This window comes from Phoenix dactylifera, unplaced genomic scaffold, assembly GCF_009389715.1.
Source record: "Phoenix dactylifera cultivar Barhee BC4 unplaced genomic scaffold, palm_55x_up_171113_PBpolish2nd_filt_p 000568F, whole genome shotgun sequence".
Lineage (NCBI taxonomy): Eukaryota > Viridiplantae > Streptophyta > Magnoliopsida > Arecales > Arecaceae > Phoenix > Phoenix dactylifera.
The window spans coordinates 298,567-326,100 of record NW_024067972.1 but is presented as its reverse complement, the minus strand read 5'-3'; the positions used below and the strand labels follow the sequence as shown (position 1 = coordinate 326,100).

General features: G+C 37.7%; 1 protein-coding gene across 1 annotated transcript; it reads right to left on the bottom strand.

Moving 5' to 3' along the window:
* Nucleotides 1–7,987: 7,987 nt before the first annotated feature.
* On the bottom strand, nt 7,988–19,129 carry LOC120106575 (aluminum-activated malate transporter 9-like). Its single transcript, XM_039119552.1, is given in 8 exon segments — nt 7,988–8,098; nt 17,117–17,263; nt 17,351–17,487; nt 17,920–18,066; nt 18,069–18,188; nt 18,298–18,435; nt 18,732–18,885; nt 18,887–19,129. Coding segments are annotated over 8 exon segments (1,146 nt in total). The 5' UTR covers nt 19,103–19,129; the 3' UTR covers nt 7,988–8,011.
* Between the last annotated feature and the right edge of the window lie 8,405 nt (nt 19,130–27,534).

Sequence of the window (27,534 nt, the reverse complement as noted above, 5' to 3'; positions counted from 1 at the left end):
ACATAGAATGGTTGTTCAATAATCATAAACTAACGTCCCAATGTCCCTAGTGTCTACCCATCTACACTCATGTCATGTCAGATTTTCTTATCTTAGAATTTATCCAACCTGGCTCTGATACATAAAAGTTGTCACGCCCCCGGCCCGAGATCGCGAGCCGGGGTCGCGCCAACCGCCGCACACCCAGGAAACTCTCCCACGAGCATGCAAGGCATCTTAACCTAACATCTCAATTATATATATATCTAAAATAATTCAACTGAAATAAATGCAATCTTACTCCATTGACTGACCCAAATTATATAGTCTCACAGTTTAAATACGCAGCGGAAGATAAAACATCAATTTAAATAAAGCCTAATCTAGGATAACTTGTGCTTCAGTTTTTCTAGTCGCTCTCCCATTTTAAATCTCCGATAGGTTAGTTTTCAGAATCTGTACAACAACAAGAAATTGTATAATGAGCTAGACAGCCCAGTAAGTAATAAACACCTTAACTAGTCAATTCATAAAATAACATAAAATATAAATACAAATTATGATGAATCAACATAATAAATAATCAATTCCTTTTCAAGCACAAATTCATTAAAATTCATATTTTTTAAATATCTATATACATAATCATAAATCTGATTCGAAACAAATCATATTCATCTCATCAGAAAGAAAAGAAAAGATAAAAAATAATAGTTAAAGGGAAGAGGGTGGTCTACGGGATGAACCCGAATCCGAACCCAAACCGAACTCAGGGTGCTAAGCACTCCTGCAGGGTCGGCCATGGAAAAATATTAAATTTAAGTTTTTATATATATTATGATTAATTTTAAAAGAAATATGATTTTTGGATATTAGGTCCTGCGAGGAATTTGTGAGATTAATTGGATTTGTTGTGGATCGCGTTTAATGTAAGTAATGAACTGCCTTCGCTAGACTCTTCATTTAATATTATTTTTGCATGGAATAAATTGTTAATGAATTTATATGTGATTTATGAATTTTACGAGATGATGCTTTGAATGAAAAATGGATATATGAATTGGAATAATATTTTTCGGACTATTGTTATATTACTGTTCTTGCATTGTATATGCATATTTAGATCGATTATGATATATCTATTATGTTACAAAAAAATTTTGATGTGCATTAGATTTAGAACTCTCAGCCTGGCTATGTTCTGGATCCTGCAATAGGAGTTATGCATTGGCAATTCTGGCCCACCACAGGGTATAAGTGTGGTATTCTGGCCCACTCCGCAGGGTATAAGTGCGGTATTCTGGCCCACTCCGCAGGGTATAAGTGGTATTCTGGCCCACTCCGCAGGGTATAAGTGCGGTATTGGCCACTCGCAGTGTGGTCGTAGCTAAAGGCTGATGAGATGAATATGATTTGTTTCGAATGAGATTTATGATTATGTATATAGATCTTGAAAAAAATACGAATTTTAATGAATTTGTGCTTGAAAAGGAATTGATTATGTTATTATGTTGATTCATCGTAATTTGTATTTATATTTTATGTTATTTTATGAATTGATAGTTAAGGTGTTTATTACTTACTGGGTGTCTAGCTCATTATACAATTTCTTGTTGTTGTACAGATTCTAAGAACTAACCTATCGGGGATTTAAAATGGGAGAACGCTAGAAGAACTGAAGCACAAGTTATCCTAGATTAGACTTTATTTAAATTGATGTTTTATCTTCCGCTGCGTATTTAGAACTGTGAGACTATATAATTTGGGTCAGTCAATGGAGTAAGATTGCATTCATTTCAGTTGAATTATTTTAGATATATATTATATATATAATTAAGATGTTAGGTTAAGATGCCTTGCATGCTCGTGGGGAGAGTTTTCTACGGATGTGCGGCGGTTGGCGCGGACCTCGACTCGCGATTTCGGGCCGGGGCGTGACAGAAGTTATATACAATGTGGTACATGACCATTGAATGATCATTGAGTGCCCTTATTCTGGTAGTTGTTTCAAGAAGGTTTTGTGAAGAGGAAAAAGAAGAAGAGGAAGAGAGGAACCCAATGGCGGCTGCTGTCAGCTTGGAACAAGCTGTTCAAACCATAATATGATCAGCCGCTATTGCGTAGTTTGTGTACTGCTTTTCATCCTACTGGTTAAGTGACTCTTCTTTCTTCCCACTCTCATCTGTTCAGTGCTTTGTTGTCCTGCATTACTGTATCTTCAGACTCCAGTTCCATGTTGTCGCTATCTTCCTTTATGTCGTTTTTAATGACTTGATCAGCAGCTGACATCGAGTCGTGAAGTAGGAATAAAATATTCTGCATGACGACCCCGGTGTACGTTGCTTCAAACACGAATATTCTTTGATTTATTACTTTCCATGGACACCAGCAGGTTGTTGAGAAGACGCAATCCCATGTCAGCAGAATTTCTTTCCCTTTGATTTGCATTCTCCAACTTGGCCACCTTTCCTGGATCGTAAGTGGCAAGGGGGGCATGGAGTTTTTCGTGTTGATCTTCTGCCAATTTGAAGTTGCATACCTGCAGTTTAGAAATAGGTGGTTGACGGTTTCTTCTTCTGTTCCACACAATGGGCATGTAGCCGGTCCATTCCAATTTCTCTTTTTGAGATTCTCCGCCGTCAAAATTTTGTTGTGGTAACTTAGCCTGTTGAATGCTATGATTTTTTTCCGGCAGTGGGAGTTTCCAGTTGTTCTTTTTGCAAAATGGGAAGTAATGTTTCCATGGATGAGAAACGATAGCATCTTGGAACTTTGAAGATTCTGTTTCCACTTTCAAGTTGATGAAAGTTCTCCTTAACTCTTTCTGTTTTTTTTTCTAGACCGGATGATTCATACAATACGTGTACGGACGGATCCAATAAAATCGGAAAACAAAATATCACGGAACTTTCGAGCGCTCACAGGATGCTACTGGAATGGTTAGCCACGTAGGTGGTCACCCAATCCACAGCTCCATTGGCTTCTTAAACATATGCTTCACCTGGACAACTCCTCCGTCTCTCATCATCATTCAGATATCGTGAATCAAGAGATTGTCGCAGCAACGACCCTCGGACCTTCTGGATCCAGTTGATGACCGTAGTTGAGTCACCTTCTAAGATGACTGAACTAGCTGAGAGTTTATGCTGAGCGTGTCGAAGACCCACTTGCTTTTCTCCTTCTATGTTTTGTTCCACTTAATTATATCGTACAGATCACTTGGGTTCACATGTTGACTAATGATGCCCCCGGAAATGGATCACTGTCGGCTCTTTTTCTTCTTAGGGGACTTCAGCAAATCTTGTTGAACATAATCCTGTATAACATTTCGAAATACTACACAATTATTAATGCAATGTCTATAAGAATTACATCATTACAATATATTTCTACCCTTTAATTCCTCCACTATCGAGAGTATATGGTCTTTGGGTAATTGAATGAAATGTGAATTCAATAGGATGGACTTGGTATATCAAATGTGTATTTTTTGCTGGACCATATAATGCCTTTTTACCATGTTTAAATTTTAATAGATCCATTATGTCATCTAGTCAAGAATGTGATAGAGCACCATAAACACAGTTAATGGCGTATCGCTTCATCCAAATCGACCTCTATGTTGCTGCTCTCTAGATTAGAATCTTTATAATAGATCCAATAGAAAGAATCATGCGCTTGCTTTTCTTCCGGAATCATATTCTTGTATCTAGTTATGTGACTAGATAACTCGATAAGTCTTTAAATTCCAAAATTCTTTTTCATTTTACAACGAGACCAGTTTTAGCCATCTGCATGAATTCACTTTTAGCTTGGGCTAAGTGATACCACCACAGCCTCAATTTCCTTAATTGAGCCATGAACTCTTCGGCAAGTTCACTCGAACTTTGGTTAATTGATTGCATTACCCTGAGGTCAATCTTCTCAACCATGGGGTTGATGTGCTAGGAAATTGACTTCATTAGGTCATTTCTTCAATTTGCTCTCCACTTCTAAGTTCATAGCTTTCGCGGTGACTTCATCGATGGGGCCTGCTGATAGAGCTGGGTGGGGAGGCGATACTAGTTATCAAGTCAGAGAGACGCTTGGCCCGGCTGGCCCCTTAAAAACCCATGACTTAGCCTCCATTTGGAAGTTTTGGGGGGAAAAGAAAAGCAAGGAAAACTTTAATGAGGAGGGAAAAGAAAATAATGGAATAGAATAGACTTTTCTTTCCTCTTGTTTGAAACTTTTAGGAGGGAAGAAAAGTACTTTCCTTCTTCTTGTTTGGAAGTTTGGAGAGAAAAGAAAAGAAAACATACCTTTTTAACACTTTACTAAATACCCTTATTATAAAAGGGGCATGCTTATGAGTAAGGGTAAAATAGGTATTATCAAAAATTTATTAAGTTCCAATTCTTTTCTTTCCAAATCCTTCCACTTATGGAAGGAAAGAAAGGAGAGAATTGGAGACCAAAATTTTTCCTCCTATTCGTCTTTTCTTTCTCTTTCTCTCCACTAAAAAACTCCCAAACATCAAAATTTTTAACTTTCCCTTCCTTTCCCTTCCTTTCCATTCCTTTTCTCAATTCCAAGTTTTTAAACGGACCCTTAAAGTCTTCACCCCCAAAATAATCTAAGAATTACTTCATTTTAGCTAGCTAGAAAACTAGCCGACTCTATACACGAATATCTTCTTTCTTATCCCACTCTGTCTCTCTTTTATTGCTTACGCCTCAAATTGACCTGTCAATTCAATCAAGGAGCACATAAATTGAAGGAAGGCTCGCCTATTTACTCCGGGCACATGCCTGTAAGGGCCTTCTTCCATCAAATTTAGCATCCGTCTATAGACTTCCTAGGCGCAACGTTAATGATATGTTGCTGATTATGCTGATCAAACACTGGATGTATACGAGGAGATCGAAGCCCCATCCATGGGGGTCAACGGATTGGCGGAATAGGTAAGATCCGCGCATTCATTACATCAGAGAAGAAGCAAAGAGGAGTTCCAGGCTGGCATCTTCAATGTTAAAAACTGTAATTTGTAACACTATCTCCGAGAACCTTGCCTTTGTTGAGGAATCTTCCGTTGTTTCTATTACTTAGCATTGTTTGGTGACCCATGTGATGCCCATGCCAATCTTTCAATGCTTCTCTCTATGCTCCAGAATGTTGCTTGTTTTATCGCTATCGTCCATAAGTGAAGTGACTGTAGCATTTGTCCTTTTGAGTTGTAATATTGTTCCTAGCCAAATTTTGGGCTCTCATCTGCATTTCTAATTGCATTCAAACCATCATTCTGATTCTTGCTGAATTTTGACTAGTCTGATTTGTCCCTAACCATATTTCAGCCATCAACATTTACAGAATTCTCTTGGTGAGGATAGAAAATTCCTTGTTCAAGAAGATTATTCACAACAACAAATTCAACTTTAATACCTAATGTGAAAAGAAGATTTAATATAATTAAGGAACCAGTTCACCCAAATAGCTGAAACTAAGGTCTCGTTTGCCAGAGCTTTTTGGGAGGTCAGAAAGTACTTTTGGCCCTCTAAAAAGTACTTTTAGATAGAATAAAGGTGTTTGATAAAGAAAATCAGAAAGTTGGAAGAAGCTTCATTTTGGAGCTTCTCCGAAAAGCACTTTTAAGTCCTAGTCGGAAAGTTATTTTAAGTTATAATTTTTTCCTTTTTAACTAAAATATCTATAATAAAATATAATAATTATAAAATAATAATAATATATTATAATATTTTATATCTTTATTATTGTATTATACTATAAATATAATAACATACTATATCAATGTATTTTAGAACGGTGGCTCGTGCTGCACAGTAAAGAAGAAAGAAAGAATGGTAGGTAGGGGGTGTTGTACACTGAAGAAGGAAAGATAGGTAGCTTGGGAGCAGCGCGTAGGGAGGGAGGGAGGTGAAGTATCTGACCTCACTTCATTACTTCGCAGGCGGCGAACCACCCACGAGTTGCTTCTTAACCACCGTTGCTTCCCATTTGAGGATTTATGACATGTTATAATGGCATATAATTGGGGTTGTAACTTCCCCAAGAATTTGATGTACACAAAGAAGCTAGCAAGATAACTGACCGTATATATATCCAGGACCACATTTTTAGTCTAATTTCTTGTTAATAAGCTCATCCCTCTTAACAATAGCCACTTAGGAGCAATCATGGACGAGTTGCTTCTGGTTAGTTCTCTACTTTGCATTAAAAGTTTATCAGAAAATATTAGTTTCCATCCATTTTTATCTTGAGCCACTCTTGGCTAGTTTGCTGATCAACGCACAACCTCATTAGCTTCTCTTCAAAAGTCTGTAGCAAACGAAATATATCAGCAGCTAAACATAAACCTGATCCTCCAAGCAATTTGCTTACTCTATCTCAAATAGAGACAAGTGTGACAGAATCATTTTGGAGGATGATAATACTCCAATACGCATTAGGGGATCTTCTGTGCAGGCCCTTTGAACACCTGCATACAAAACAAGGTTGTGAGTCTCTGAGAACAAAATCAGACTCCCCACATGCATATGGTTTGGGTGATTGGACACCCGTCCGTATTGGCCTTAACCCAATACTGAGGAGGTGGCTCTCATTTCACCTACAAGGATCTAATCCTGTTGAATCAGATTAGTAGTGCAATATGCCTCAGCCATACTAAGGGCCCTCCTGGCCACTGTCTTTCTTGCCATCAAAAGCAAAAATATTTCTTTTTTTTTTTGTGAAAACGGCAATTCATATAGCTCTAACGTGAGTACATCCTACCAAATCAGAAAAAAGTAAAAAGTACAATGAGAGCGGTAAAATCTACTACGGATGACCAAAATATCTCTTCGGAATGTCGTGCAACAAAGAAGGCGACCCAATCTGCTGTCCTGTTTGCCTTCCGGAACACATGGTGCCGCATGGAACTCATCCAACTCCATAACCAGCCTGCGAGTTTCATGAATAAGAGGGTGACCATCTCCATACCTATCCGCACCCAGATCCAATCGATCATTATGAATGAGTCCCCCTCGAGGTACACCTGCTCGACACCAAGAGCCCGCCTTACGTAGAAGATACCCATCCAAGCTGCCTGCAGCTCTGTCCCCAACTGCAGTAAATCCGATCGTACGGCGTCCTCTGACTGCAACCAGCCTGCCAAGATGGTCTCTGATCACAAAATCTCACACCTCCGAACATCGCATCCATCAACATACTGTCGTTAAAGTTTATCTTGCAAAAATATTTCTCATTTTCCAAATTTGTCAAAGAACATTAGCAAAATCTGTAAGGAAAGGATCCTTTATCTCCAAAGACACCTGAGACCCACTCGCCATTCTTCGATTCACCCGGAAAAAGGGAAATGGTCTTAAATTCCTGCCAAGAGGCTACCAGTGTTAGAACGGCTCGACCGAAAATGTTATCGACCGTTACACCTGTTATAACAACGGTTGTTCACCTCAAAAAAGTAGCATTTCAGACTTTTAACAACATTATAATAGTGACTGCTATGATGACATTATGAAGAAAATAATGAATAATTTTTTGGAACCATATAATCCGCTTTTGGAAAAATATTTTAAAAAAACATGAATTTTGAAAATTTCTAGTTTATATAAAGAAAAGGAAAAGAATGATCATTATCTATATTGTAATGGACCATTATAATGATAAATAACATAGTATAATGTAGGAAGATGGCCAAAACCGTTGGTTATAATACTGTTATTTAAAACTCTGGGCATGTAGGGCCTAATGCATCATGCCTAACTTCACAAATACCCAGCTCTTTCAGCTAAATAAAAGTAGCCAACAGTATTATTTGAATTCCTGCTCCCTATTTCTGAAAACTTCGACACTAATAGACTCTATTTAGTTCCCTGAGAAAACAGATCATATCAGAAAATTCTTTACAGAGTACAAAAGATGGCGTATGATTTAAATCAGTGCAATTAAATAGTTTGTGACAATGCATTGGTGCGGCCATTCTGAACATAACATGGATTGAACCTTTGGGATGGGAGTCTACAGAGACAATCATTAGTTACATCAGTAACAAACAATCAAACAAGAGTCCACACAACAGAGCAATTGAACGACCCTTTAACCTTGAGCCAATCATCTGTTTACCCTGCAATATATTCCATTACATTAGGAAAATTGTTGATTATTACTTCAGAAAGCATAGAAGGCAGAGTAATATGATAATATCTAATCAATCTAATGCAGCTGACAATAAATCTTTCCCTAACAAAGCTTTATAGCAACACCACAAGGGTGTTGTTCATCTTTCAAAAAGTGTTTTTGTTGGCCTTTAATTTTCTGATAACTTGACATCCCATCCTCTAGTTGACTGCCGTTCACATTTAGTTCTTAAACACTGGGCATTTAATTTTGCACTTATTGTTGAGTCCTGTACACATTTACACTAATGTTGTGCATGCACTTGAACATGTTTACACACATTTACACTTGTTCTTGTCACATATATCTGTTTTGCATACAAGTATGCATAACCAGAAATTAAATATTAAAGGCAACAATAACACTTTCAGTCAACTGGGACTAATCATCAAATAGCAGTCAAACATGATGAACCAGGTGTCCAATTATCCTTCATTTTTCTTTGAACAAGCAGTCATGCAATAGTTCATGACCACACATAAAGGAATTTTCACAGGAAAAGAAAGAAAAGAAAGACATGCTAATCAGTTGAATAAATTGATAGGTTAGTTAAGCTGTAGTGCGCGTGGTCAGCAAAAATACCATATGACCATCTAAAACAATATCTAGAAATATAGGCCAGTTACATTCTGATAATATGAACCCAGGTCACAGCTATGGAAAACTACATTTCACTTTAGCATCTGGGAACAGTTGGTGTTGTATTATGTTATAGTGTGTTATGCAATGGACAGTTAGACCAATTTATAAATGCATATAACCAATTAGTCTGCTTCAGACTCAAAAAGAAATTAACCAGTCTCCAAAATTATGTTCATAAAAAAAAACCGGGTTCTTCCAAAATTAAAAGGTGACTGTCAACCTTTTAATGCAAGCTGTGTTTAGTAGAATATATTGCTCCATTTCTTCTGCAATAGCGTTTCTTGCAGTGTTTATTCAGTCAAGGACAAGGCATCACCTTGGTTTCGATTAAGCCAGTGTCAAGTACATAACGAGAAGAATGCATTTAGGTTAAACCATTAGGACTTTATTAATACCTTTGTATTAAACCAGATGTCCTCAAAGTGCTAAAGAGAAACCACCCTTCCTATCTGATTCTCCAATTCTGTTAATCCAACAAAGTTGGCATATACTGGTCCAGAAACCGGTTTGTCTCTGCTGCTGGTTCATCTATCGGCTTCCTTAAAGTTAGCTTTCTCGCTCAGCTCTACAAATGCATCCACAAGGATTCTGACAGTCTCGCAACAAATTCAATCAGAAGTGAAGCAAATGTAGCCAATGACAATGCCACTGGCACTTTCGTAGGTTTTTAACTCTTCTTTCATTAGGTATTGCATCCGAAATAAAAGACCGCCTTGCAGGCCATTGATACCCTGCTGTTTGAACTTCTCTTGCTGGCAGGGATCAACTGCATTGTTCATTTGAGCTATGAGCATCCCAACTACTTGACAATTGGATTGATTTAAGATTAAGCACCGTCTCGCTGTGAGATTTGGTTTCGAGGTATTCTTTTCACCTTCCACCATATTGACACAATCTAAGGCATCTTTAAGTCCTTCAGGCCACCTTCCAAATTCCCAGCTTTCTGAATTCACCAGAAGGTACGATTTCCGGTCTATCTTCTTTTGCAGCTCTTCAGCAGCCTCATGACTTCAAGGAGGATGTCTCCAGGGTTCAATTTTGCCATTTTCTTGACTCTGTTTCCTAGCTCACGTAAAACTTTAGCACCTTCCATGCCTACCCTCTGCAAGCTCCACAGCTAAAAACTTGCCTGCTTTCTGGTGGGGCCTACCGTAAACTTTTAAACAGTCAGTGGCAATACGAGAAAAAAGCATGTTCAAGAGAGGAAGAAGGGTGGGGGGGGGGGGGGGGGGGGGGCGATGGGGAGGATTGGGTTGCAGGGAGTTTTCCTGTTCCGCATTTGACAACAAGACCAAGCAGTGCATTTTAACTTCATAGACATAGATATTCATTGAAGTTTCTGCACATAGTAGCTCCAGATTGGTACAACCATGAACAGACAATCTATTGCACATCCATGGCCACAGGATTTAGCTAGAAATGCGTATCCACAATAACCTCCATTGTGGTGATTATTAGTATTTGGAGACAGACATAAGATTACTAAATATTGCTGGCAAAAATTAGCAAACATTTTAAAATGATTCTTGAGAATTTTGGTGCTCTATCAAATATACCTAACAGAAAAAAAGTTCTTTAGATCTTGTGTAATAATTAAATGAATACCATGTATTTGACTGTAAAAAAAGATACAACCATCTTCAGCACATAGCAGAACGACAGTTGAACACAGACTATTTACAGACAGCATTAACAGTTGAATTCCTTCTGTCCTCTAGCTATTACCAAAGGTTCCCTAGGATAGGATTAAATAGGTTTCTGGCACCTATATTTCATGGTTTGTGTTCCCATATTTTGCCACACTATCTTTTTTCTGTATACGAGGATCGTGATCGCGATCTGTATATGAGACTATAAACACCAGAGCAAGCACAAATAGCAGTTGATGAGAAGTATTACAAAGTAGATCAAGATGGATATTCTCTCTTTCTTCTTTTACTTAACTCCAAAATCTTTTCTTTCAATCCAGCAGTGGAGATAGAGACAGAGGCAGATGCATTTCACTAAGTGGAGACAGCTGTGGAGCTCCAATCCTGGAGATAGAATGAAGTATGGAGGGCCTGCTGTGTTTTTTCCATGATCTTAATGATTTGTGAATATTATCTTTAATTCAAAAAAACTAGTAGCGTCAATGGCTTTTCCCAACAATATGCACATGGTGATTTCACAAATAAAAAAATAAAAAGAAAATGAAAAACTGCTAAACAACATATCCATATGTAATTTTGATTCACATCAGATGCTACCAAGTATAGATACTTGGTTTAGCCAATTGTGATTGCACAATTTAAAGTTTAAATTGACATTTGAATATTGGAATGTAGCATAAAATTAAACTAAATATAAGTTGCATTGAAATCCATAAGATCATGTAAAATGGCCCCCATTAAATCCCATTTAACCCAAGATCAACAAAACTTGTCTTTTTTTATTTTTGTGGCTATCAGAACATCTCATCGCGCCCCATACCGGATGTACCATATTGTGCCAGTATCAAACAACACTCGGTTGGGAGGCATATCAAGTCTCAGTATGTTGAACCAACACCTATAGCAGATGTACGGACCACTATACCAGTTGTGAGCAATCTTAGATAACTTCTTAGAAAATTTGAATTAACAGTACCTGCAACCAAATGATAGGTATCTTATGACAATTGCACCAGTACATGAGCTTTAAAGGTCAAGATACACTTGGAGTGAACACTGGTCATTGTTATGATCAGCTGTGGACATAAAAAAATCCAAAGAGTCCAGCACAAAGGGGCATGCGTCGGATGTTTGAGATTTGCTAGTCTGGAACGTGAATAGGACACAACAAAATCCACATTGGAACAATCAAATGCAACAGAGCCTATGCATCTAAACCGACTAAAAAATTGAATCCAACCAAGAGTGAGAAGAAGTCTTTTTGCATCAAAATAAATGGACCAAAATGAATAGAACTAGGATTGGATTCGAAGCTACAATTTTGGGTATTAACGTTCATTGACAAACTTTGTGACAATCTAACATGTACTTAGAATATACACACATGGACATATATGTACATAATTTGAATATGAATCATCTTTTTCTAAGTACAATTTGTTGATGCCATACTAGATGAATTATTCTGGAATCAGGAAACTAGGGTACAAGACTTTGCCTGTCAGAGCTTTGGCTTTTAGCCACATTTAGATATATGAATTTATGAGCTCTTAAGATTTGGTTAAAAAAATTTTGTTTTGTTTTTGTATTTGCTTCACCAAGCATGTTAGCTTGTACTGGGTCCTTGTTACTATGTTTGTTATTTTATACATTCAGAAGCTTGTTTCTATGTTTGTCATTTTATGGATTTTTTTCTTTTTTAAAAAAATTTTGCTTTGTTCACTACTTGACTCAGTTTTTGAGCATGGTATGGTGTGTATGATAGCAATAGGGTTGGTAATTTTTTGAACTATTTAATGAGGATATTGGCGAAGTATATAAGCAAATTAAAGTAAAAATCCATTTGAGAGGCACATATTCAAATTGAATACATGAAGTAGTAAAATTTTAAGATTTGTTGGTTATTGATGGAAGTATATTGTTCAAATTGTTGATAGTTTGTAGAAAGGTGTAAAACTACAAGAAGTCTAAGCAAGGTTTTATCTTTGTCTAACATGAAGAAAAATTCAGCTAAACATTAGATTCTGTTCTGAAGTATTCATTTGACTTGTTGTTTTGAAATGATTTTGGTTGTAGAAATATTAATTTGATGTTTCTATTCTGAATGGAATTATACTTGTTCCCTTGAGATAGCATTTATTTTGTGAGTTAAGATCCAAATACTCAGATAATGAACATGATTTTTGCCGTGATTCCTCAGTGTACTTATTTCAAATGAGACTATGCTTCTTCACATGGTGTAGCAATATGTATTTAAGATTGTAAGTGGAACATGCTAGTCACGACTATGCTTCTTCACCATGATGTAGCAATCTGTACTTAAGATTGTAAGTGGAACATGCTAGTCACAGTATAAGTGATTTTTCTCATCAAATCATTAACTATGCATTCAAATATATTTAAAAGCATCCAACAGTATTGAAATGGTTTTTCCTAATAGGAAGGAACTATCACAATTTTATCTTATGAGATGCCTTGCACATGCTTGAAATCCCTAGTAAGAAGATGAAATGGCCTTGGGGGTATAGACCGACCATTATAAGAAAATTTTATCCTACATGACCTGCTTGAACTTTTTTTCTAAAATTATGTACCATCATCCTCCCATAGTATCCCATTCCTTATTAAAAATGTTGTTTTAGTATTTCATTAAACCTTTGGAAGTGATATGTTATATTTAAATGATTGTTGCAGCGGAAACAAAAATTCTTTTGAACACAATAAATATAATTATTAAGCTATGTAGGTTGCTTTAACAAAAATACCCTTTCAGAGTATGACATAGCTAGGCTAGGCCTTCTCAATAAAAGAGATCTTGGTGTTTTGAAATGGCTTTTAGACCTAATGATCGTGGAGGCAATGCTACTTACATAGTCATAAGGGTTTAAATATGGTACAGAACCCCGTATTATTTTTGCCTCAAAATGGTACGATACCGGTGCAGTTTATATGGACCAAGACCATCAGAATCAATAAGAATGAAAAGCAACCACTATGCAAGTAAGGTGAGTACAGATGGTTGGTACAGACTACTATGATCGGTACATACCAGTCCAATAGGTTTCGGAATCCCAGGATCTACCCCAGTACCTTTTTTGCAATCGAAATGGTATGATGCTGGTGGTACCATTCCCTTCCACCTTTCAAACCTTGCATAGTAACTTGTGTTTTATACTTTTATTGTCAGTAGTTTTTAAGCTTATATGAAAAAAGATAGGCTCAAAGTTTTGTGACTGAATTTTAGTGTAAAATTTATGGTTTGAGTTTAGTTATTTTTTGTTTGACCATATGGTTTTTTAAAAGAATGATTCAATGTAAATGTTACTTTAACATTCATATATGACTAATCATGATAGCACACTTCGAGATTTGAATACATTCGACGTCTCTCATTGAGACAAACCTACAATGCCAGTGATCAAGGCCTAGCACTTCTTTGATCATCCAATTAGTTGAATATACACATATAAACCTTAGTTACCTTTAGTAGGGGCACAGGTGAGATTAAATCTCTCAAAATTAAACTAGAATAAAAAAAAAACATATGCAGGTGCGATTTTCAGAGATATTTTGAAGCATGTGCAAAATGATGGACCAAAAAACTGATTTGGTCCCATAAAAGCATGAGTGAATTTTTGCAAAACGATGACAAAAGGCAAGCAAAGAAATCTATAGCTACTCTTTAGAGCAACTAAAGGAATAGGGTACACAAAAGTGAGGATTAAGCCATTCTATCGAAGCTTTGCTAGCACTATAAGTTCACTAAGGCTTGAGAAGGTTGTACCTTGTTTCTTTAGAATCTATCCAGTCCAAACTGAGTTTTATAAATTATTGACTTCACTCAGCCTAGCAAGTAAAAGGAAGAAAATCTAATAACTTATTTAAAATTGGGCATGTGGAGGTCTATTTGTAGATATCAAAGCCCATTAAAATGCCAAGTACTCATGGTTATCAATAGAATCATGCTAGGACATAAACTACCCAAAACAAAAATGATCAAGAATCAAAATCTAACAAAGGTTTTAGTATGACTCGAAGTAGGTTTAAATCTAGTTGCATCAATATTGGTTGAGCACAAGTTGGCCTGCCATTTGTGTCATATCCAAGAAGTTCGACCCCTTTAAAACATAGAGAGTGAATCTTGCTTAGGTCAAATAGCTACTAATGACTAATTTTCTTGTGTGGATCACTTCAGGACCAGCTTAGACATGGAGATGTTGCTTTTCCTATTCTCACTATAATGGATTCTGAAGTTGTCCAAGTTTGGCTGGATCAACCTAACATAACTTCAGTTGTCCAACATTTGAAATCTCGACTATACTGCATCACCCTAACCCTGCATCGAGCACTGTGTATAAACACATTCACCCCAAGGTATCTGCTAATTGAATGAACCCCAAATAGATACAAGGGCCATATTGCATCTTGTACTGTTACAGGATGTAAAAGATACAGGGTTGATACAGGAGATCTTAACCCTTTCTTGAATCAGAATTTGACCCCATATAGCAAGCCTTGAAATAGACATCCCACAAATATGGTTAGTCTAGGGGCATGCTGATCAACACAAAGAGCATCTCCTATTATGCATAGATTCTAGAATGGCGCTTAGATAAATTTGTTCCTTCAATGTGATTTTTCTACAAATTACATCCAATAAAATCATGTACACTTCCGAACTAGTAAAGTCCCATGCACCTTTCTACAAATTACAAAGGTTCCAGAAAAAAAAAAATCAGGGGGCCAAGTGACTGATGCTTCATAAAACTACACAAGCTCAATCAGTAACTCAGTGTAGTATTAGATAAATAGTTTTGTTTTAATATATAATTATTGACCACAAGATAATTAACCTCTCATCATTTTACCAGTATCCAAAAGCTGAATGAGCCATAACAAGCAGTTAACAGAGCCATTAATAAATCCATTAGCTATTGGAATTCAAAGTCATAATTGTCAATGTTCTTAATTGGCATAATTTTGTATTGTTTTGGGCTTAAATTGGATATTGGCCCCCAGACAGACAGACAGATAGACAGAGCCATGACCACTCCTATATTTCGCAATTCACTCATGTTCGCGTCTGAATAACAGAACCCCATATTGGAAGATATTTCTCAACAAATATCAAATTCACAATATGTTCTGACTTTTCAGGTCCCAATAACATATGATCTCTGATCAATAACCACAGATCTCAAAACAGCAGCATCTAGAGTTTACTGGTTCTGTGTACTATTTACTATAGGACAGAGAGAGGAATTGGTAGCTAAAGTTTTTCTCATGGTCCAAAGCCAAGTTTCTAGTTCTTATTTAAGGCTTCCACAGAATGATTGTGATTAGCAAAAGGAAAAAAAACCCTCATATCAGATCAAAATCTCGACTGTAGCTCCACCAGGTAGCCAATATTAGACATGGCTAAACAGGGAAGGAAGAGAGGGCCATATATATGCATAAATGCTTCTTTCATTTTATGTTCTATGAAATTGATAATAGGCTTCCACCTGCTAGAAGTCGTGAAAAGGAAGTATCATGCAAGAGAAATATAAACAACTAGTAATAGGCTGGCAGTATCTGCTGGCGAGCTGCTCAATGTTCTAGTAGGAACAATATATACAGGGCCCAAAACCAATAAAACAAAGCTCATGTATCCAACCACAACCACCGGACAAAAAGGTTCAGCTCAATGGCCCTTCCACCAGCCCATTGGTTAGATTCAAATGAAACCTTATTTCACAACGACGGATACTAAATAGCTGTTACCTGGAATATACCGCAGAACCTTAAAATCAAAATGTTGAAGCACTATGTCTATTACAAACACTTGCAATTCTTGTAAAGCTTGATTTTATCAGACCATGGCACACCTCCAGACTTGGGAAGAGGGGTTCATGAGTTTGGGTATCATCATCTTGGAAAGCTACAGAATTCAGCAATCTATAAAAGTGGTACAGGATGTCCTGTCAAAGATGAGGTGGTTGGGAACTTAGGCATGTTTCCTCCTTCCAGTGATTGTATAGTATCTTTCATTCAACTACATGTGATACTATACTGCACCCTCCCGCTGCACATGTCAGGCAGGCAAACATAAGCACATGTACACACCCAGAAGAAGGCTAAGAGATATCCATTAATGGGGTCTATAAACTTTCACTGATTCGAGGATCCAAACTGTGAATGGCGACCTAGAGTTCAGTATTATACAATAATCTTCCTAAGAATTCAGTAGACTTATGTTTAATTTGGCATTTCATTGAGATAGATAAACGAGAGTTCACATTTCTAAGCCACCAAACAAACACATATAAAGCATAAGAAACATCAAATTATTATTAGAACTGGCTGATTCAAAATCCAGAAGAGAATTGTAAACAAAGCAACTAAGATGCCAGGTACATTTGAAATCAAATTAGATTGATTTAGTAAAAAGGAAGACAGGTTTTATAAGGTTTATTTTCACTTCATGGCTACATGACAGGGGTATGTTGCTAGTTGTCAGGCTCATATGATATTATGCAAAGGCAACAAAGGTAATTGACAAGCACAAGAGGGGAGACAAAATATTCCCTAATACCAGATCTCAAGGGAAGAAATTATATTAAACATTAAATAATGAGCTTCATAAGAAATAAGAAATTATATCAAAAGAAACCATAACAATACAAGGATTTTACCTGAATTTCTGAAAGTATGCAGCCATGCAATGCCATAACCATGAAGACACAGTGCCTTAGTGCACCACCAACTTTAACATAGTTCTTCCAGGGATATCTCAACATCTTATAAGGACCATGGGGTGGCTCCCACATAGCAAAGCCTAACTGTAAAGATACAAGGAAGTAACGGCGCATCAACATCCAACTCAACTAGAAGCACATGAATAAAGTATTGTTTCAGTAGATACACACAAGAGTATCCTCTTGGCTTTTTGATTCAACAGCTGACCTATACCCACTGTATAAAGGATCATCAGAAGCTTGAGATGTAAGAATTTTAGAAGGAACCCTCTCAAATTCAATGCACTGAATGTACCCATTGACAGAGCCTGATAAAACCACAGATATAAAATCAGCTACAAGGGTAATTCTAGATCCACGTTAGTTTAATATTTGCAGTGGTAAATGTACTGAGCAGAGAAAAGTCTGTCAAAAAAGATTATACATGTTATATTTTGGATCAATTTGTTAAGGATATCTATGATTGACTATAGCAAGAAGACTGTGCTAGTTAAAGGATCACATCAATTATTTAATGGGCATTTGGAGGGAGAAAATATAGCTCAAATAGCTCAGTACTAAAACGGTATCAATCTGTTAGAGGCAAATTTAAGTGGTTGGGAATCCTTGATTGGATAGCTCATCTTGATATGATTATTTCAATAGGTGGGCAATTCAAAGGATGGTTCAGATGAACCATTGTGTACCTAGAAAAGAGATGTTTTAGTTTGACAAAAAATAATGACAAGGGAAAACCAGACCTTCCAAAGACTTTGCTACGCTCATGAAATTTTTTGCTACCAGGTTATGCAGATCCTCTCCTGCCCAGATTGGGTAGATGCAAATATTAACTCCCAAACTAACACCAGCACCAAGCACAATAAGGACAAGTCGACTCACAGCCGTGCAATAAATTCCCCCATCCGATATCCCAATGTAATAATGACAGCAAAAGTGACCAAGAAACACCGGAGGCCATATTCATAAGGCTTCATTGTTGGGTAGAATTTAATAAAGCTTGCAAAAAACCCTAGCATCCAAAAGCATGGCCATGAAGAAAAAAATCAAATATGAGTACTTGTCTTTCAGAATTCACAAAGAACAAAATAAGGTATATTGCCGTCAAGCACAGATCTCACCAGCAATAAAGGTGCAGATAATAATGACTAGTTCCTCAAACTGTCCCGTCAATGTGGATAACTCTGCAACCCCTAGAGCAAGCCCTCCAGCAGTTAGTGTTCCTATAGCCCGATTAAACCCTTTGCTAAGCGTTGAACCTGCATGACATTCAGAAAAACTTCACTTCCACATGCAATACACAATCTAAGTCTGCTACTTCTATTTCCTTTACATCCACTTCATCCCATGCTCTGGTTAAAATGGCTTTGGATTATTCCTACCATGCAGATTGATTTCGACAAGTACGTCAAATAATCACCTCCCCAATACATCACTTTAAATTAATTTCAAAATCTTTTTCGAAATATATATAAATTACTGAATACGACCATTTAAGATCCAATAAAATCGGCCAATCTCATCATCATCATCATCCATTCATCACTAAGCATACCTACGCTGAATTCGAAGACGACGACGACGGTGAGGATGGCCCAGACGGCGTGCTTGGTAAGGTCCATGGAGGCCTCCTTGAGGAAGATGATGAACAAGGTCAGAGTGAGCGCAAGCCGCATCTTTGCGGCGAAAATCACTTTCCTCGGATCCGAGCGCCCCGAACTTCCATCCCTTGTCCACCAGCTCCCGCGCCTTGCCCCACAGCCCGGCGATCCCGTCACCGAGGCGCCGGAGGCACCCTCTCTCCTCCTCCTCCTCATCGAAGTCGAGGCCGAGCCCCCACTCCCCCTCCTTGAGAAACGAGGAGAGCAGCCCCTCCTTGCTCCGCCGCTCGGAGCTGTACCAAAATGAACCCAATTTTGGGACCATCTGCGATCTCCCTCCCCCTATAGATTTTCGGGGAATTTTTCTTCTTTTCTTTCTACTAGAGATTGCACAAGAAAAAGAGATGATTCGATAAGGAAAGATATATAGGGGAAGAAAGACGTTAGGGCTTCGACGTCGATGCCGGAAAAGGAAGGAGATGAAAGCAGTTCGCAGCGCGGTCAGATAGACGCTCTTCTCACTTCGGAGCGCGTTGGTCGCCATCCAGGCCAACTTAGGAACCGGAAAAATTTGTAGAGTCCTGATATTTGTTGTGAATGTCGTGAGAAATTATAGATTTTGGACGCAGATAAGGACGGATATACAGGCGAAGAAAGACGATAAGGGCTTTCGACGTCGATGCCGGGAAAGGAAGGAGATGAAGAAGTATATCCTACACCCCTATAAGAATCCCCATCCTAGCCGGCGCTCCCCTTCTACATCCCCCTTACCCCTATTCCCTTTCCCCACCATCAAAACCACGATATACCAGCGATGGCGATAGAGATCGGGAAAACGATGGAGGGGAGGGAGACGAAGCCGCCGCCAACAAAGCCGGCGATGCCGTACCGGGAGGGCTGCGGGAGCGAGGAAGCGATTCCTTCTACCCCAACCTCGGCCCCCTCAGAGGCGATTCCTTCCCGGTCAAGAAACCTCCGCCCCGCACCCGCCGTAGCCGCCTCTCGCCCTCCCCCTCACCTTCAACCTCAGGGGCTCCCCCTCCCGGCGGCAGAGCTCGGCTTTTCTTTTTTTACGACGTTCTATTTCGGCTGAGGGTTTCCTTCGCTATTTTGTCTTTCACTGTAACGTGACGTCATGTCACGATACGTCCAAGTTTGAACTTCATGGATGGCGAGTGTGATTCCTATTTGTTCCGAGTCTAAGTACAGGGCGATAGCGCCATACAGGGGCCTGGATGCAAATCGTCTCGGTCCATGGAATTTTTCTGCTTTTGGCGCCAATGGCGACACAGTCATGCACAGGAGAGTCCAAGCTTCTCCTTTGTTTGTTTGCTTCTTTATCTGAAGCCTCTCCCACTGCGCTATACCACTCCATCCGATCTAATCGCCATGCTTGCGAGTAGATCAAAATAGGAACATGATGGGAGGCAAAATGGATCGTCCTGCTCTAGCGTGGAACCACCCAATTTCTGTCGGACAGACCCCAAAGTCGAACAGTCCCCCAAGCAAGTAATGACGTCTTGGGCCCGAGCTCGAGGCGTCCTGCAGAGTTGACCAAGAGCCGAAGAGGCCCTGTCGACCGTTTGTAGGAAATGACGTTTCAAGCTCGAGCTCGGAGCACCCTGCAGTGTCGACCAAGAGCCGAAGAGACTCCATTGATCGTTTGCAGGAAATGACGTCCTGGGCTTGAGCTCAGGACGCCCTACATAGTCAATCAAAAGCCGAAGAGGCTTCCGCGACCGCAGGTATCTATAATGACGTCGTTTCCCTCAACTAAAGGCTAGGCCGACTTCGAACCCTACCGAAGGACGAGCTGACCTCGGCCAGAGGAAGATCGAGCTGACCTCGGCCTAAGCGCGGGGCTGACCTCAGCGCTTACCAAGTTGACCTTGTCAAGCATATACTGCGGCCTCCGAGCCTCCTCGACCTCGTCCACGGCCGCATCCACGTGCGCGTCCATACTTGCACGGGCAACCATATATCGGAACTTCACCGCACCATGCTTCGCTTGCTGACCACGCTATGACGTGTCAACTAGGGCAATGCTTTGCTGCCCCAGCCATACCCTACCACACCTATCAACGCTGTGCTATCCACAAGGACTGCTCAAATCATATGCCTCAAGCAAGCCTTGGCTACATGCCACCTGGCCAATGCCATCTCCTCCCATAATGAGGACGGGCTATTCCTCCGCCACCTAGATACTTTTGCAAGAACTATAAATAGTACACATCAGGTAACGTTTAGGAACTTTTGGATCAATTAAGATCCACTCTAACTTAAGCTTTGGAAGGCTCTCGTCGGAATCGACTGGTGAGGCTTTGTGCAGGATCCTCAGAGTACAGGAGGTGCCATCCTTTCTCTGTCCTGACCGGTGGCTCCTCCGACAGAACCAATTCCATTTTAAAATTAAGCTTGTCTCTTGATCAAATACCAAAAAATAATACCATCTAAGCAAGCACTCGGTAATTCTCTCAGTCTTGCTTTTAATTTTAGCGCATCTTGTAGTTGCTAATTGAACTCTCAAGCAAGCCACGATCGCAAGATGGATGGCATGCCACTGATGGGTTAGAAGTTCGGTTGTATTCTCTTGTAAACTATAGGCAAGTGTAATGTTTTATGGGTGTGTGGGAGGGAAATTTTTTTTTAATAAAAAGTACCCTCACATATTCTAAATTATCCTAAATATTATACAAAAATATTAATATTTTTTAGTGTAAAACTTTGAATCCTAAAGTATATCCCTCCATGTTCCAAAATATCTATTTGAAATGCTTATAGAAAATTATCAAACAAAAATAGAGAATCATAAAGAAAACAAGAGTAGTCAAAGTGTTCAGCAAAAACTAAAGCAAACAACATATAAGAAATTGTAGTGCTTCACAAATTTTGAGCCAAGAGGATAAATAAAGTACCAAAAAAAAATTTGGTGTTGCTAGGGTTACAAGGCTCTTTATGCTGACTAACATAAAGAAATACAACTCCTTTAACTAACTTCAACACTAAAAGATAAGTACACATTTGCAGCGTAACTAACATAAGCTATGATATCGACAATGTATAAGCTTCATACAACTATACTGATAGAGTTAGATGACTCCTCGATCTAAAAGAACTTGACAACAATATAGATATTGCCCAATCAATCAAATACTTTTGTCATGCAAATCAATTCAACAATCTTGTTGTAACCCTTACATTTCATAAGACCAATACTAATATTTGATTATAACCTCCATGCTTGAGCTTCGATTAAACCAACTTAAGATATATTATAAAAGGATAGCTCAACACTAGATGAAATTGCAGTAGTTTAAAACCAAATCCACCTATGATGATCATGATGAAGACATCTTTTGAAATTGAGTCGAGAAATTTCTCTTTTAGAAGGCTTTGGAAGGCAAGTTGACTTATTATATACTACAAATTTAAGCTTTTTAGAAGCTTGTAGATTAGAATCTATTGATATGAGACACTTATGAATTTGGTATCAAGTGAGCTAGGCTTTAGAATTTGTTCTAGCGTACTCTTTGATACAAATATGACATCCTTTTGAGCCACAGTGGTGATGAATTTGTTCAGATTCTTGATTATATATGCTTAGTTGATAATTATGAGTTCGATTTTTTTTTTAGTTGCATTTTGATGCTATTGTTTCATGATGGACTTTAGTTTTGTTTTATTATTTTGACAAGTTAAATGATATAGTGAACCTTATCATGAGATATGTATGTGGAGTTTATATTTTTTTCTTTTTCACTATAGTTGTAACACCCAGCGCAACTGATAAGGAACTGGGCTTAGCCCATTTGTCCGGTCCAGATGTAAGAGTCAGAGTAAGAGATAGAAAAAAAAAAGATAGAGCCCTGTTCGACTTGGAGTAGGAGACGGACTCCTTCTCCATCTCGATTTCTACAAGAGCTAGAAAATCTAGCTTCCAACGATTTTTTAAAAATTTATACACCCCCTTTACCTTACCGCTGATAGGTTTTACCGATCGCTGCTGCTAGACCACCGTTAGTTTCTTCTCCTTCTCTTCTTGACTTCCAACAATTTTGGCTTATGACGCTCACTGAAGATTTCAATTGAGCGTCTATCGGAGTCTTAGATTGTGAGAAGAATTTTCGAAATTAATTGGATCTGTTAGTTAGATTGTGCTAAGTAATGTAACTCTCTTTTTATATTTATAAGTAATTTATAAATATTTTATGAATCAAAATATTCTTAATTTATGAACTTGATGCATAGTATTTTATTATTATATATGTTTTTTTTTGGGAATATTGTATGATTGTTAATCGAATGTATTGGTTTTGATATAGATTATGCTCGATTGATTTCGATGTCATATAATTTTATATATCTTACGAGTTGGAATATTGACATACTTTTGAGAAAAAGAGTTTTGATAGGAAATGAATTTAGACTCACAATCTGATTATGTTTTGATACCATGCCATTGGAGATTGTACGTTGGCACTTCGATACCCTACTAGTGGGAATTATACGTTGGCACTTCGATACCCTGCTAGTGGGGGATGTCTATTGGCATTTCGATAACCTATCAATGGGGGTTTTATGTTGGCACTTTGATACCCTGCTATTGGGGGTCATGTGGTAACACTTTAATATGGTCATAGTTCAAGGATGTCGAGATGAACTCCATGGTTTGAAAAAAATTGATTTATGAACGAAATTTGAATTTTGAATTGACTGAACAGTGTTTAGATTCGGTATCGAATGGATGTATTTTGCTTGTTTATTTTCAGTATATTATTAATTATTTTATTGCTTGTTTATCTAGCTAAAATATTCATTGCTTACTAAGTTGTTTGGCTCATTATTCTATATTTGACTATTTCTATAGATTCGGTGAATTAGTTTGATCCAGGGATTCATTATGGGAGAGCAACTAGAGACAAGATTTCGACATCTTTATTTAGACTAGATTTTTATTAGAATTGATGCAAGATTTTAGAATATCGTTGGTTTTGTGTGACATTTAGTTTTGATTTATTTATTTAAATTAAAAATTGAACGTTAATTATTTAAAAATATTCCGCCGCTTGAGTATGATATTATGTTGAGATGCCTTGCATACTTATGGGGAGAGTTTCCTATAAGTGCACGCCAGTTGCTACAACCCTTGGTTTGTGACCTCAGGTCGGGGGTATGACAATAATCTTATTAGCTTTTATGGATGGACCAACAATAGGTTGAGCTTGCATGTCTTATAGGGCAGAGTCCTATGAAGTTTGTAATGTGCCACCAGCTTGTTCCGAAAGGTATGTTCAGATCGGGGTATCACATAATATATATCATTTTTTATTCTGTTTGTGCACTTTTCCTTTTGTTTGTTGTCAACAGATTATGGGATCTTAATAGCTTCATATAGTCAAGGCACCTTTGATGCTGTAGACATAATACAAACTTGCAACGATCTACAAATATTTTATTTGATCTTGAGTACTACCAGACAATTGGCATTGTCAAACGTATGCTTTTATTTACCTAAGTTTCAGCTGAAGAATTTCATCCTAGCAACACATCAATTCCTGGAGTAATCATTCTGCTTTCTATATGAATTAATTGAGAGCCGAGAATAGAGTTTTATAAATTTAGAATTTAGTTCAGTCCCAAAATAGGCTGATCCACTTGTGACTGAGCAGAACCAAACGATTCAACCCGGTTTAGGCTAGTTCTAATGTGAGACCAAATCAGAAGGACAAACCATCTCAATTCATGGCCAGTCAAATTTGGTACATAGAATCCCCCAGTTTAAGACGATTTTCCAGTTCTTAGTCTTAATCAAGTGCATGAACGACTATATTAGTTCCATTACTAAACTCATTTAGTTGGGTAGTAACCTTAGTTTGGAGCATATGTTAGGTTATCATAAACATATTTCAATTTTTAAAAATGCAAATATTGTATCTATCTCTATATGCTATTCTTAGGAGGGATATACAAAAAAAAAAGAAAAAAAAAAGAAAAAAGAGAGAGAGAGAGAGAGAGAGAGTTTGTAGAGAGGAATGCATTCATTCAATCCATTTGGAAGGAGTTGGTCATGCTCAGATGACCATGAACAATGTGAGTGGCAAACTGGCAATTGCATAAACCATGACTATGTTGGTCAGGCTCAAATAGAAATTATGTTAGTTAGAAAGGCATTATGAGCCATCTCAATTGAGAATCCTGGTATAAATTATGATTTCGAATATCTGAGATACTCTATAAGCCGAGAGTCTAACATGTTCGAATTCCTTATGTATTGAGTGGAAAATGTTTTAAAGACTATAGGTTGTAGTCAAATACTTGCCTAACACCTTGGCACTATGTAGGAGCCAAGATGCTAAGGTTGCTGAATTATAAAGAAAATAGAAAAAAAATGAAAAATGAAAAGTGAATCAAGGAAGTCAAGGAAGAAGAGGAACAAGATAAAGCTACATTCACAATAGCTACAAGCAGTAGCTACTATTGCCTCTACATCCATAGCAATGATTTGTCTATGGTGTTAATAGTAGCCATGGAGTAGTTGCAGTGATGATAGTAGTGGACAATAGTTGTTTCATTTACCTATAAAAAAAGAAGAGGACTATAGGAAGATAAGAAAAAGGCTAGTGGTTGCATTCAATAGGTTCCTCAACCCACTGCTAGCGACATTCTCCTCTTGAGTAATAGGTTCAATGATGGTGGAAATTGACCTAGAGTGGGCTTAGCAATATCTTGATCCTGAAAAGTAGATGTCATGTTTTGTGTGATGTAACAAACAAAGGTTGTGATATTGAAGCAGGAATTATGATTTGGATTGCATTTGTGCATCTCTTAGGATGTTAAGGGCAATATTAGAGAATAAAATTTTAAATGTACCCTCGAAAATATTTCTTAGATTTTATTTTATTAGTAGAATTCAGAAATAAGCTATCAAATGAATAGATAAAAAGGTGTAGGAAAGCTTGGTCGAGGCTTGTTGGACATTATTGTAAGAAAGGTACTTGCCTCCTTGGTGCATTGGTTTTGGCAATCTCCTCTAAAGATATGACAATCTGACCTCCCCTACACCTTAAGGTGTAGAAAATAAAGAAGCCTCTAAACCAATCTTTTCACCCATCTTGGAAATAGAAATAGTTTGGCTCACTTATCTCTAAAGCACTTGGGGGATTGGATGGGCTCAGTAGTCAATGGATATATAGAGAGTGGAATGGAAGATTATGAAGTTTGTTACATAGAGCTCCGAAATATGCTTGAGGAAAGGTAAATTATCCATTATCACATTGGGGTTTTTCCTCCCTATATTTTTTCCTAATTTTAACCATCTGTTAGTTTCACCTCTTCCCCATCTAGGGCCTTTCGTCTTTTTTTTTTCCTCTTCGTCTTCAATTCTTTGTTTGAAACCTTTAAGCACAGCTTCCATCATGAACTCATGGGATCTACCTTCTAACCCCATTTGCTTCCACTGTCCACCATTTACCACCATCCTCTCTGAATAATAAGCCCATGATGACGAAGAACCTTACTCAAAAATAGCACAAGCATCGAAGATCTTTTTAGTATAAAATTGATATGGAACTAAACACACCGACATAGGACCTCATATTCTCCTTTTAAGTCCTAGAATCTTTATAAGGCTAAAAGTCTAAATCCAATCAAAAATACTATGATGGATCTCTGATCAGCCCTAAAATTGCTAGTGTTGCAGTGTTTTCTAGTCCATATCGGCCATGAGCCAGGTAAATGCTTTGATACCATTGATAATGACCAAGAACCTCATCCAAAAATGCTGGTTATGAGGTATTATTTGGATTTTCTAGTCTTGTATAAATGTCAAAGGTCTTTCCAACATACAATAATATGGGACTAAACACATACCACACTTTTCGTCACTTACCCCCCATTTAAGCCCTTGCTAGCTAATAGAATTGTTCATCTTCATTAATTAAACTAGATATGTTCGACCATTTGTAACGACCTAGTACCTCAACCAAAAAAGCTAATCGAAAGTTTTTATTTAGGTCGCATAGCTTTGTATGTGTAACCAAGCTCTCTCGAGCACATAATCAATATGGGACTATATATGTGCCTGTATGAGTGCTCATAATATTAGTGCTATTTTTTCTTCTCCAACTGATTAGTATGATCGTCTTATTTGTGCACTGAGTTGGTGGCTGAAGCCAGAGACCATCCAAACCCAATTTAATATAAACACAACTTTCTGCCGATATTGTATGATGAATCAAATTAATATTAAGTACACTTTTGTTGTTCTATGTATGTCGTTATTTGTATGCATGTATACATTATCCAAATAAAGAAAAAGAATAATGAGTTGAAATATGTATGAAAACTAGTTAAACAAAATTCAGACATATTTTCTTTTGCTATTACGTTGGAAGAGGGGTGTCGACTTTCCAACCTCCTATAAGCTTGCTGGAAAAGAGCTCAAACATGGAGAGCCAAACATATGGAGAGCCATTATGAGAAACCAAGATGAATTAATAACTTTTATTGGAAAACCACAGTGAATAGACTTGATGTTAGTTGAATGGATACTAGGTGCAATGAAGTAGCTGATGTATTACAGTTCCTAATTTTATGACCTTTGGTTTTAGAGGATGTTTCTTGCTCAAAGCACATATGGTATTTTTTATTATTATTGAGATTTGATTGGTGAAAAATTAGACATCAAATTTCTTTAGATATTTTACTTTGGTTGATTTTTCTCAACGGAAGGGAGAGATATGACTACAAATCTTCCAC